At 44.9% G+C, this 14,248-nt stretch overlaps 1 protein-coding gene across 1 annotated transcript in view; it reads right to left on the reverse strand.

The window, feature by feature from the left end:
* Positions 1 to 12,380, reverse strand: part of SPAG5 (sperm associated antigen 5) — a 96,414-nt gene extending 84,034 nt beyond the window's left edge. Inside the window, exons 1-3 of the mRNA XM_089693618.1 lie at positions 12,302 to 12,380; positions 7,311 to 7,414; positions 3,697 to 3,819 (exon numbers count right to left, since the gene is read on the reverse strand). Coding sequence (XP_089549744.1) covers positions 3,697 to 3,819; positions 7,311 to 7,370 — 183 coding nt within the window. The 5' untranslated portion in view covers positions 7,371 to 7,414; positions 12,302 to 12,380. The remainder of the gene's footprint in view (positions 1 to 3,696; positions 3,820 to 7,310; positions 7,415 to 12,301) is intronic.
* Positions 12,381 to 14,248: the final 1,868 nt, after the last annotated feature.

The raw sequence follows: 14,248 nt of genomic DNA on the forward strand, positions 1-14,248 counted from the left end.
TGGAAAAGAAATAAGTTGCCAATAAGGACTTTACTATTGTACAATAAAATTGTCTTTCACGTCACTTCAGAAGCATCAAAATCAAAATGTAGGAGGTGCTTGGCTAAAGAAATTTTTATGCACATCTTGATCAGCTTCTATGGCCGAGCTCATGTCTACCATCCTTTCAAGCCTAATATAATTGGCCAACATCTAGGTAAGGCAGAAATGCTATCATCTTGGTGATTTCTGCCTAACTAGCACTTTAACCACTAGCCTACAGGGCACTTTTACCCCCTTTCTGCCCAGGCCAATTTCCAGCTTTCAGCGCTGTTGCACTTTGAATGACAATTGCGCGGTCATGCAACACTGTACCCATATGACATTTTTATCATTTTTTTTGTGACAGAGCTTTATTTTGGTGGTGTTTAATCACCTCTGGGTTTTTTATTTTTTCTTAAAACAAACCAAAATCCACTGAACATTTTGAAAAAAAAAACAAAAAAAAAAAAACGGTTTCTTAGTTTTTGTTATAAAGTTGTGTAAATAAGTGATTTTTCTCCTTCACTGATGTGCACTAATGAGGCTGCACTGATGGACACTGATAGGTGGCACTGATGAGGAGGCACTGGTAGGTGGCACTGATGGGCAATGAAAGGCACCACTCATATGGCACTGATAGGCGGCACTGAAAGGCAACTCAGATGGGCACTGATATGTGGCATTGATGTGCACATGTAGGCACTGAAATGTGGCACTGATAGGCACTGGCAGGTGGCATGGATGAGCACTGATGGACACTGACAGGTGGCACTGCTGGGGCTACACAGATCAGGGCACACTGATCACCAGTGCCCTGATGATCAGCGTACATGTCCCCTCTGAGGGATGCCGATTACCGGCTCTCCTCTCCTCTCGAGCTGTCAGCGTGACAGTTTGGGAGGAGAGAAATGTCGATAACCAGCATTTCCCTATTTACATGTGATCAGCTGTGATTGGACACAGCTGATCACATGACCGAGCCGACATCTTCGGCTCTTTCCATTGATCGGTGATCCGCTGTGTCCGAGGGACACAGCGCACTGACCGATTGCTGCGCTGCGCACTCCCGGAGCCGTGCATGCACAGTTAGAATGGGAGGACGTCATATGACGTCCTCCCAGAACGAGAGAACCGCCTTGCATCCGTCATTTTACTATATGGCGGGCGGGAGGTGGTTAAAGCAATATTAAACCCAAATGCGAACATTATATCTTGATGGCTACATTAGTTTCTTGTTTAGGCTCTATTCTTTTCACCTGGTAAATCTGTTTTTTTGCAACAAAACAAACTCTTCTGCATATGAAGCAGTTAAAGCGTGGAGACAAACCATTGATCACTGACAGGGGTGCTTGCAATGTTAATCATTTATTTATTCATGCAAAATCTTTATGCCAAAAGCAAAAAAACTGTTGCTCCAAGTGCAGTATGAGCTGGAGGATGGCTTCAGTTTGTTGGTGTATCTAAATCTGCTGTACAGCTAACACTCCCCTCCCCCAGACTGACAATGCTGGTGTCCCTTTGCTCCTTCACATAGGTTGGGGGCACTTATGTTATAGTGCAGATCATCACGTGAAAACAGAGGTAAAAAAGCCTAAGAAAGAAAATTAATGCAGCCACCACATAATGATTGGTAAGCTACAATATATAAAATGCTTGGCTTAATACAACTTTAACCACTTCAATACTGGGCACTTTTACCCCCTTTCTGCCCAGGCCAATGTTCAGCTTTCAGCTCAGTCGCACTTTGAATGACAATTGTGCGGTCTTGCAACACTGTACCTATATGAAATTTGTATCTTTTTTTCACACAAATAATACTTTTTGGTGGTATTTAATCACCACTGTGTTTTAAAAAAACCCCAAAACCTGAAACTTGGGGGGTAAGGGGGATATCGCATTTACCTACGTTTCTGTTATAAAATTTTGCAAATAAATAACATTTCTCCATAAATGTAGGTCAAACTGTATTCTGCCACATTTCTTTGGTGAAAGTACCGTAAATTAGTGTATTATTATTATTTAGTCCAAGGTTATCTATATCTATCTATCTCTCTCTCTATATATATATATATATATATATATATATATATATATATAATGTGTGTATGACAGTTGATCAGTCCTGATGTACTGACGGCCCATCTAATTTCTTGAGGCCCGAAAATGCTAGGATAGTACAAATACCCCTCAAATCATCCATTTTTTGGAAAATAGACAGTTCAAGGTATTGTGAGTTTTTTGGAGGTTGTAATTTTTTGTAACAATTTTTGGGAAAATGTAAAGATTAAAAAAAATATATCATTTTTTTTACATATCGTCACCAGTCCAGTACAGTGTTATTATATAACTGGTGTGACGGTGATCAGAGACACTGACTGGTGACAGTATATATATATAAAAAATAAATAAATAAATTTTTTATTACATTTTTCAACTATTTTTTTTTCCAACAGTGACCAAAACAATACAACGTTACCATAGTAACATTGAACTACTCTGGGCAAATGATCAGGATTTTTTTTTTTATAACACTTAATGATTGCTAATACCAATGAATTTCTTTGATATTTGCCATCATTGTTACTGAATGAAACTGACTCATTCAGTCTTTTGTTGTGATTAGCTGTGATTTGGCAAAGCTCATCACATGATACAGATGGGCTGTGATTGGCCCTGTCTGTATCATGTGACTGCTTTGACCAGTCACAGCTAACATAATTGTATACAATGGATGGCATGGCAGGAAGCCATCCATTGTATACAATTGACATGTGATCTGCTGAAATTGATCACAGCGATCACATGACACTGGCAACGGGCCAGTGTAGTGATATGTCATTGCTGTGTCCTGTGGACACAGCCAGTGATAGATTGCACCACCCCACAGCTGTGTCAGGGGCTCATTTTGACAGGACATCATATGACGCCCAGTCACAACGAGGAGAGTCCCGTCCAGCCGTCAATCAATCAATAGGCCGGGCGAGGAAGTGTTAAAAATGTATATCTGGACAAAATTTAAAAAAAAAAGGAAAAAAAAAAAAGGACAGAATATCTATATATATCTATGTATTACATGTACATTTCCCCACTTTTTTTTTTTTTTAATGACAAAAACATATCCAGTGTGCTCCTACTGAACTGAAATCCCAAGCAGTGTTATTAGCCCTTTTGTGAGTTCTTTATTGCTGGACTACAGAACATCTACCCGTTAAGATATTTGTGTGTGTTTATATGGAACTATGCTTGCCTCCACTCCAGCGATGCAGTATCCTGGAGTTCCCTCACCAGCCGTTGATATCTTCAGGAGGTCTTCTTCCGAGTCCCAACTGAGAAGAGATGACCTCACTACCGCACATTTGCGTGTGCTCATTCATTTAGGCAGATGTGGAAATTGTACACTGAGCTGTGAGTGTGTATCTCAGTGCACAGTGCAAACAGGCAGAAAAGACTAATTCAGAAGAGACCCAGTAAGTCTAATTTAAAAAAACTGCCTGCTCGCAATTTTTTTTTTTTTGCTAAATAAAGTACCACTTTAATCTGTAGTCAATATAAAAGACCAACTCCAGAGTAGAAAGCATCTAACTTTATGTAGAAATAATGTGCTTCCAGGCCAGTGCACAAACATGCAACAACATAAAATGTTCATCTTGGTTGTATTGCTATTAACTTTTGTACCTTATCAAAAAGACTGGTGTTACTTGATGGCTTTGCAAGAGATAGCCTGTGATTATTTAAAATATTCGGGTCAAGGATACCAAGTGCCTTCACGGGAGTCCTTCCAACAGATTTACGATGTACCTAGGCATTTGAGAAAAAAAAATAGTGAGGTGGAGGGGGGGGTGTGAGGAACAAAAACAACTGCAAGTAAGAGGTTTTTTTTTTTTTTAAATCACTTTACCATTATTCTTATAGTTACTAAATTAAAGCTGGAAAATATGCCCCCTAACTATGGATAAAATAAATGCACTATAATGCCAGTTTCAGCATGATTCAGTGATCACTATGATGGTTACAGATGACTGAAAAATACAAACATTATTAAACAACTAAATTATTTTATTTAGAAACCAACAGGGTAGCCCAACTAATGTCTGGAATAAACACACTTATTTGAAGGCATTGTATTGCGTTTAAATGTTTTAACTAGGTATTAGTGTAGTTCTGTTCCGTGTCTTTTGTTAAATTTACCTTGTAATGATGAGCCCACATGTTGTGGCTGCAGTTCGTAGAGTTACAATTTCTGATTATTTGAACATTTCACTTTCATTAGCACATTCTGCTGAATTGAAGAATTCTATGGGAGTTATTTACTAAAACCGGAGGGTGAAAAATCTGATGCAGCTCTACACAGAAACCAGCTTCCAGATTTTATTGCCAAAGCTTAGTGTTACTAAACCCACAACAGTAAAATCAGTCAGTATATGCAGTAAAGCATGCCTATTATTCTCACTGTGGAACCTAAGGGGTTAAACTTCTGCATTCTGTAAAAATGCTGTTTGATTCTGTCTTCTCTGATCCCCCCTTCTTCTGGTGCCCCCTCCTGATAAGACATATCATGTGAAGACACTCTGCACATGTTCAGTTTAGTGTGTATTGTTATAGAGGTTTTTTTTCTTGGGAGAGTGCATTTGATCAGCACAGGGCCAATCAGCACTGTCCAGACAGAGGTCAGGGGTTCTGCATCACCTAGAGCAGAAAAACATTTCTACAAGCTTCAGTGCTCTGCTGAACACTGATAGAAGTCACAAGACAACTGCTGATGGGAAAAGGTGCACAGTTGCACCAGATTCAGAATGCACCAGTTTTAGTAAATCTACCCCTATGAGCACTCTCTCCGTTTTGCATTTTTAATTGTTTGCAAGATTGTTTTCACTGTGGCCATTGTTTGCATAATAACATTTATGTGAGGTAGGATGCAATAAGACACAATTTACAATAAATAAATATATACTATATACAGTCATGGCCAAAAATATTGGCACCCCTGCATTTCAGTCAGATAATGCATCACTTCACTCAGAAAATTGTTGCAGCTTCAAATGTTTAGGCATTCCCATGTTAATTTATTTTGTGTGTAGTGGTATGACACAAAAAAGTGGAGAAACAAAAATCCAAATCTTACGTATTCCATGCAAAAAAAAAAAAAAAATGTATGTATATGTGTGTATATAGATAGATAGCCTGGACAAAATTATTGGCACCCTCAATTTAACATTTGGTAGCACACCCCTTGGAAAAAAAATAACTGAAATCAGTCGCTTCCTGTAATCATCAATGGTTTCTTACACCTCTCTACTGGAATTTTGGACCACTCTTCTTTTGCCAACTGCTCCAGGTCTCTAAGATTGGAAGGATTCCTTTTTCCAACTGATAGTTTGAGATCTCTCCACAGGTCCTCTATGGGATTAAGATCTGGGCTCATTGCTGGCCAATTCAGTACTCTCCAACGCTTTGTCTGAAACCATTTCTGGGTGCTTTTTGACATGTGCTTTGGATCATTGTCCTCCTGTAACACCCATGACCTCAGGCAGAGACCCAACTTTCTGAGACTGAGCCATACATTGCACCCCAGAATTATTTGGCAGATTTCATGATGCCATGCACACGGTCAAGACTTCCAGTGCCTGAAACAGCAAAGCAACCCCAAAACATCAGTGAACCTCCACCATGTTTGACTGTAGGGACTGTATTCTTTGCTTTAAAGGCCTAATTTCTTTTTCTGAAAACAGCAGAATGATGGGCTTTACCAAAAACCTGTAAATTTTGTTTCATCTGCTTACAGCACATTCTCCCAAAAGAATTTTGGCTTCCTCAGGTAAGTTTTGTCAATCTCCAATCTGGCTTTTTATGTTTCTATGTCAGCAGTGGGGTCCTCCTGGGTCTCCTACCATAGTGTCTCTTTTCATTCAGACGGCGAAGTAAAGTGCAAGCTGACACAGTTGTACCCTGTGCCTGAAGATCAGCTTGAATTTGTCTGAAGTTGATCGAGGTTCTTTAGCCAACATTTGAATCTTAGTTAAATTTTTTTCTCTTTCGTCCACGTCCAGGGAAATTAGCTACAGTGCAATGGGCTGTAAACTTCTTGACAATGTTGCACACAGTGGACACAGGAACATTAACATCTCTGTGGACTTGTAACCTTGAGATTGTCCATGCTTTTCCACATTTTTGTTCTCAAATCCTCTGACAATTGTTTGCTGCTCTTTCTCTTCTCCATGTGACACACAGACACAAAACAGAAAGGTTGAGTCAATATTTCACCATTTTAACTAGTTGCTGGTGTGATTTCTATATTGTCAGCACCTGTTAATTGATACAGGTGAGTTTAACTACAAATCACAGAAGCATCACAAACTTGGAATGCATTTATTTATTACAATTTTGAAGCGGTGAAAATAATTTTGTCCAGTCCATTTTTGGGGTTGGCGTGGAATGCATCAGATTTGGCTTTTTGTTTCTTCACTTTCTTTGTGTCATACCAATACAAACAAAAGAAATAAACATGAGAATGACTAAACATTTGCAATTGCAACAATTTTCTGGGTGAATTCATGTATTATTAAAAAAATGTCCGGGTGGTGCCAATATTTTTGGCCATGACTGTATAGTTTATTTTACTAAAGGCTGTGCTTACAGGACAACAAATGACACCAGGAAACTACAGGATGAATGCACATCTTATGGAAATGAAAAGTACAAGGTGCTGGTGGAAATGTCTTTAAGTATATCTCCTAGATTGTAAGCTCGAAAGTGCATGGCCCTTGAACCCCTCGTGTTTTGTTTTGTTACTGTATTGTCTCATGTTCTGTCCCTCTCTATAATGTACAGCGCTGAGCAAACCTTTTAGCGTTATATAAATACTGTATTATAATAATAATAATAATACTAGAAATCTGTATGTATGTTTAGTGATATTCACATCACAGCTATTAAGGGCATTTAAATCAAAGAACAAAAAAGTAATATTGCAGTTTACTGGTACTTTAATGTGGGAGCTGCAATCATTTAATTTTATTAGGCTGATTTCCTCTTTATTTTCTTCTGGTGACATTACACACCTTCTGTCATAGGGTAACAATGCTTGCTTGCCATACTGTTACTATGAAGGATTACAGAACACTGCATCCTCTCCTCCATAACATAGGAGTTATTCTGTAGTTCAACTGAACTGTGCAGAGCTGAAGAGCACAGAAAAAGCAACCTGCTCAGAATTTTGAGAGTTAACAGGTATATTTTAATATTTAACAAAACTCTTGTTGGTATATTAAGAAAAAAAAAAAATAACTTACAATGGTCTGTGTTGCTGGTATGTCATTTTCATTAGAAGCAGGACTGGCAGGAGACCACATTTTGTAGGTTCTTTACGCAAAAATAAGTTTCCACATGGGCTGTACTAGTGGATAAAAAAAAAATATGATATATTATAAACACACACACACACACACACGTGTACCTCGGTTTACAAACGCCCCGGTTAATTTAATTTTCGGTTTAAGAATGAAAATAATGCCTCAGTTTACAAATTTTTTTACAATACAAAGTGTATGCCGGTGCCGATTTTTAAATGCAATTGCTGGCTCTCTTTTTTCTTCACTATAGCTCACAGAGCTGTCACTTTCCCCTGAGTTAACTACTTGCCAACTGCAGCTAGCAGAATGATGGCTACACTGCAGCCGGCTAGTTCTGGGAGGGCGTTATATGACGTCCTCCCAGAACACGCTCTCCTGCGCGCCCCGGGGGGTGCACACCCCAGCGATCTCTGTGATCGCTGTGTCCTACGGACACAGCTGATCACGTGATGTGGTAAAAGGCCAATCACAGCAGCCTTTTACCACGTGATCAGCCATGTGCAATGACACACTGATCACCGGGAAATGCAATTGCCGGTTCTCGGCTGCACTTTCCTCACGCTGTCAGAGCGCGAGGAAAGTACTGCCGAGAACCGGCAGTTGTCAGAGCAGCGATCGGCACCGATCATCAGGGCACTGATGATTAGTGCCCAGCAGCGTCACCCACCAGTTCCGCCCACCTGTGCCGCCCTCTAGCGCTGCCCACCTGTGCCCCGCAGTGCACCCACCTGTGCCCACCAGTGCACCCACCTGTGCCACCTACCTGTGCCCACCCACCTGTGCCCACCGGTGCCACCCACCAGTGCCGCCACCAGTCAGTGCCCAGCAGTTGCGCCAGTCAGTGCCACCTATCAGTGCTGTCTATCAGTACCCATCATCAGTGCCGCCTATCCGTGCCACCTCATTAGTGACGCCTATCAGTGCCCTTCAGTGCTGCCTCATCAACGCACATCAGTGAAGGAGAAAAATTACCTGTTTGCAACATTTTTATAATAGAAACAAAGAAACTTTTTTTTTTCAAATTTTTTGCACACTTTTTGTTTATAGCGCAGTATGTAAAGCGCCCAGCGGCGATTAAATACCACCAAAAGAAAGCTCTACTTGTGAGAAAAAAATGCTAAAAATTTCATATGGGTATAATCTTGCATGACCGCTCAATTGTCAATCAAATTGCGACAGCGCTGAAAGCCGAAATTTGGCCTGGTAAAGAAGGGGGTATAAGTGCCCGGTAGGCAAGTGGTTAAAGGAAGCTTTGTTTCTTTTAACTTGGGGAAATAAATGAAAAAGAAACTCTCTTTTTTAGCTGGCGGGAAAGTAACAGCTGAATCTCTGAGCTTTAGCGAAGAAAAAAAAGTGGTAATTAAGTGTTCTTGCATGACAAGACCACTTACTGTTATCTCACATATATATTCTTATTATTATAGCCAAATTTACCACCCTAACGCCTCCCACAGTTTTTACACTACATAGACAGTAATATACCGAAACGTGCGGATTGTTCCCGATTGGTGTGCTATTACTTTGTGGAACGTTTCGCCGAATGGTTCACGAAATATCGCCATTTTTGTGGTGAAATTGGTCCCATAGGAATGAATGGCGGAATGTTCAAAAGTAGAGTGTGAGCTGAAAAATCAGGACATGGATAAACTGCCATCACTCCCTCATTTTCAAGCCCACCTACACAAATCTTATATCAAAACCTTCAGCTATCCCTGCTGTCACTGAAAATGTCCACGGCTAAGCCATAGTCCTGATAGTTTTCACAATATGACCATTTGTTTGCAACTCACGCCGCCCATTGATATTCATTGAAACTGCACTCTAGCCATCTCAAATTTGAAGGGCAATTTCTAAACTGCGACTGTGCCTTCATTTTTAATATTTCAGAGACGTACTATGCATCAAAATGTAGGTCTGGGTCTTGTGATTCTCACAATATAAAGCTCTTCGGTGTAGGATTTATCATTTTGTAAGTACAACCGTTTGAAGATGGCAACCGCCAGTGAAGTGAGCACGTTGAAGCAGTTTGTTTTTATCCGCTCTTCTCTGCCCTTGCTGTAGACTGAGTTGCCATAGGAACCCAGGTGTGTGAGCAGGCAGCAGAGTGACAAAAGCTAGAGTAGACTACTGGTGGAGGCAAGAACACTTCACACAATTTCCCCAGAAATTGTAGCTTTTCTAGTTACATTTAATAATACCATAATAAAGAAACGGCGTGGGGTGCCCCCTCCCATCCATACCAAGCCCTTCGGGTCTGGAATGGATTTTGAGGGGAACTCCCACACCAAAATTAAAAAAAATAAAAAAAAATAAATGGCATGCTCTCCCCCCCCCCTTACAAAAACCATACTAGACCCTTATCCGAGCATGCAGCCCGGCAGGTCAGGAAAGGGGGGGGGGGGGTGGCGACGAACGAACGCCACCCCCGAACCATACTAGACCAACATGGGGGGATGCTTAGGGGCAAGGGGGGCTCCCCCCCTCCAAAGCACCTTGTCCCCATGGGGCCATGTACCCCACACTCATTCACATGGGGGGGATCAATAAAAACTATTGGAATATAAAAATAGAATGGCGTGGAGTCCGTCCGTCCCCCCCCCAAATCCATACCAGACCCTTAGTCAAATCCATACCAGACCCATACTCATCCATATGGGAGGGGGGCTGGGATCAAGGTGGGATAAGGTGCTTTGGGGGGGGGGAACCCCCCTGCCCCAAAGCATCCCCCCCATGTTGAGGGCATGTGGCCTGGTATGGTTTCCTGACCTGCCAGGCTGCATGCTCGGATAAGGGTCCGGTATTGCTGGGGCATTTTCTACCCCCACTGGCCACACTTCGCCCCCCCGTAAAGCATTAAGGACAGTAAATTGGCCCTTTGCTTAGAAAGTTTGTTGACCGTTGAGCTAAACCATGCTTGCCACAGACCCATAGATGAACAACAGATGTTGCAAACATAATTGATGATTGGACATAACCCAAAGATGTCAATCAGCTATTACACAGGACACAAAATTATCAAAAGAAAAAGGCAAATTAGTAAGGAATATTCCCATAGTTAAAGGATAAGTCCACCTTTTGACCAAAAATAACAAATACGCGTTATTTTGCAGGTAAAAAAATTGTGTATTATTTTTTGCTGCAGGAGTCTGTAAAGCATTGCATAGTGATTAGCAGATCACTGGTGCCATGCAGGTCTCCTGCAGACTTGTCAGCATATCTGTTCGCCTATACAGAATGTACGGGCAAGCAGATATACTGACAGGAAGATTCAATGAACCACCATGGTGATCAACAGAGCCGTGGTAGTTCATTGAGAACTACAAGCGAACAGCTGCTAAGACTGTTGGGACTTTTAGTCCATTCATTCACAGAACTCTGTGAATGAATGAGACGGCCGTGTGGGTGGAGCCTCACAAGACTGCGCTGCTTTTAAAAAGTGACAGCTAGTACAGGGAACTTCTCCCTGTACTTCTGTCACAGAGAAGGGGGGGGGGGGGGGAAATCGGGCAGTGGCTTCAGCATTGGGAACATGTTACATGTGCCACCCTAAAACCGGGTGGCACATGTAACATCTTCCCAAAGGTGAACTTAGCCTTTAATAAAACACACACTCACCTGTCCCAGGGTTCAGTGATGTGCTCCCCTGCGCAGTCCCTTCTCTGCCTCTTCTCCCCGGCATCACCTGCGCAGTCCCTTCTCTGCCTCTTCTCCCCGGCATCACCTGCGCAGTCCCTTCCCTACCTCTTCTCCCCAGCATCACCTGCGCAGTCCCTTCTCTGCCTCTTCTCCCCGGGATCACCTGCGCAGTCCCTTCTCTGCCTCTTCTCCCCGGGATCACCTGCGCAGTCCCTTCTCTGCCTCTTCTCCCCGGCATCACCTGCGCAGTCCCTTCTCTTCCTCTTCTCCCCGGCATCACCTGCGCAGTCCCTTCTCTTCCTCTTCTCCCCGGCATCACCTGCGCAGTCCCTTCTCTTCCTCTTCTCCCCGGCATCACCTGCGCAGTCCCTTCTCTGCCTCTTCTCCCCGGCATCACCTGCGCAGTCCCTTCTCTGCCTCTTCTCCCCAGCATCACCTGCGCAGTCCCTTTTTCTGCCTCTTCTCCCCGGCATCACCTGCGCAGTCCCTTCCCTGCCTCTTCTCCCCGGCATCACCTGCGCAGTCCCTTCTCTGCCTCTTCTCCCCAGCATCACCTGCGCAGTCCCTTCCCTGCCTCTTCTCCCAGGCATCACCTGCGCAGTCCCTTCCCTGCCTCTTCTCCCCGGCATCACCTGCGCAGTCCCTTCTCTGCCTCTTCTCCCCAGCATCACCTGCGCAGTCCGTTCCCTGCCTCTTCTCCACGGCATCACCTGCACAGTCCCTTCCCTGCCTCTTCTCCCCAGCATCACAACTGTGGGCACCAGGCTGTGACAGACCGGTGCCCACTGTACACGTGCTGCGCCTCCTGATTGGTCGGCAGTCTTATGGGACCTGTCAAGGTTCTTAGGAGAAAGGTAGGAGCAGAAGTTCCGGCTCACTTTACTGCAGTGAACTGTGCTGGGAGTGGGTACCTGTCAAAACCAGGTACCTGCTCCCCCCTCCCCCCAGAAGGTGCCGAATATAGCAGTGGAGGGGGAGTCTGATGGCTGGCAGGAAACAGGGGCATTTCTAAGGAAGAAGACTAAACAGAATCTGTTTAATGTCACCTTAATGCCGCCTATATCTATCCCAGTACATAAGGAAGCAGGCCATTTTATGAAGAACATAGTCAACTCCCCCCCCTCCTCCCCTATATGTATATTGCGGTTCGAATGGGGACTTGTACGAGAACACTTTCCATATTCCTCCAGAACCCAAACCTACAGACAGCCCCTCTGTATGTACCCGTCCCCGGAGCATTCTCTCTGACACACCTCATCCCCTCTCCCGGTGCTTTATTTCACAATGTTCCTCACCTCAGCCCTCCGTGCTGCACAAGCGCCTCCAATTCAAATTAAACTCGCCGATTACGATTGGCTGGGGAAAAGCAAATCATGTGCTGGACCTCTCTATGCGTTCCACGCCTCCTTTCTGATTAACCAATAGGGTACGGCTGTGTCATGTGAGGCGCTGATACATTTGCTCCTGTCTGCGGGGGTCTGAACATTACGTCAGAGGGCGGGGGAGACGGGCCCATGTGACTCCATGCTTTGACAGTGGCTGGTTTGGCTACGTTGACGTTCTCTGGTTGTTGTTCTGTTGAACATGTGACTGTGACCTGTTCACCCCAAACGTAAACGGAATTTTCCAGCAGCTTTCAGTGGCTGAGAAATGTGTCATAGTATCAGTTTGTATAGGGGGCAGACTGCTAATATGCCTGAGCTGTGCTTGTCCGCCTGTTCATGTGCCTGCGCTCTGCTTGTCCGCCTGTTCATGTGCCTGCGCTCTGCTTGTCCGCCTGTTCATGTGCCTGCGCTCTGCTTGTCCGCCTGTTCATGTGCCTGCGCTCTGCTTGTCCGCCTGTTCATGTGCCTGCGCTCTGCTTGTCCGCCTGTTTGGCTGCTAAGATGCCTACGCTCTGCTTGTCCGCCTGCTCGGCTGCTAAGGTTTCTGCGCTCTGCTTGTCCGCCTGTTCGGCTGCTCATATGCCTGCGCTCTGCTTGTCCGCCTGTTCGGCTGCTCATATGCCTGCGCTCTGCTTGTCTGCCTGCTCGGCTGCTAATATGCCTGAGCTCTGCTTGTCCGCCTGTTCGGCTGCTAAGGTGCCTGCGCTCTGCTTGTCCGCCTGTTCGGCTGCTCATATGCTTGCGCTCTGCTTGTCTGCCTGCTCGGCTGCTAATATGCCTGAGCTCTGCTTGTCCGCCAGTTCGGCTGCTAATATGCCTGAGCTCTGCTTGTCCGCCAGTTCGGCTGCTAAGATGCCTACGCTCTGCTTGTCCGCCTGTTCGGCTGCTAATGTGCCTGCGCCCTGCTTGTCTGCCTGTTCGGCTGCTAAGGTGCCTGCGCTCTGCTTGTCCGCCTGTTCGGCTGCTAAGGTGCCTGCGCTCTGCTTGTCCGCCTGTTCGGCTGCTAAGGTGCCTGCGCTCTGCTTGTCCGCCTGTTCGGCTTCTCATATGCCTGCGCTCTGCTTGCTCACCTGTTCGGCTGCTCAGATGCCTGTGCTCTGCTTGTCCGCCTGTTCGGCTGCTCAGATGCCTGCGCTCTGCTTGCCCGCCTGTTCGGCTGCTCAGATGCCTGCGCTCTGCTTGTCCGCTTGTTCGGCTGCTCATATGCCTGCGCTCTGCTTGCCCGGCTGCTCAGATGCCTGCGCTCTGCTTGTCCGGCTGCTAATATGCCTGAGCTCTGCTTGTCCGCCTGCTCGGCTGCTCAGATGCCTGCGCTCTGCTTGTCCGGCTGCTCAGATGCCTGCGCTCTGCTTGTCCGCCTGCTCGGCTGCTCAGATGCCTGCGCTCTGCTTGTCCGGCTGCTCAGATGCCTGCGCTCTCCTTGTCCGCCTGTTTGGCTGCTCATATGCCTGCGCTCTGCTTGTCCCCCTGTTCAGTTGCTTATATGCCTGCGCTCTTCTTGTCCGCCTGTTCGGCTGCTAATATGCCTGCGCTCTTCTTGTCCGCCTGTTCAGCCTCCAAAAGTAATGATGTGTTATGGAAGGATGCTGGTATTATGAGCTCTGTCCTACTGATGTGTACCAGCATGTAATCTTTAACCACTTGACCTCCAGAGGATTTACCCCCCCCCCCCTTCCGGACCAGGCCAGTTTTGTGCTACGGCGCTGTGTTATTTTAACGGACAATTGCGCTGTCATGCAACGCTGCATCCAAATTAAATTTACATTCATTTTTTTTTCCCCACGAATTGAGCTTTCTTTGGGTGGTATTTGATCGCCTGTGCGTTTTTATGTTTTGCGCTACAAACATAAAAAGACT

The sequence above is a fragment of the Staurois parvus genome, unplaced genomic scaffold, assembly GCF_062004578.1.
Source record: "Staurois parvus isolate SC_StPar_1 unplaced genomic scaffold, SC_StPar_1.0 ptg000635l, whole genome shotgun sequence".
NCBI classification, from domain to species: domain Eukaryota; kingdom Metazoa; phylum Chordata; class Amphibia; order Anura; family Ranidae; genus Staurois; species Staurois parvus.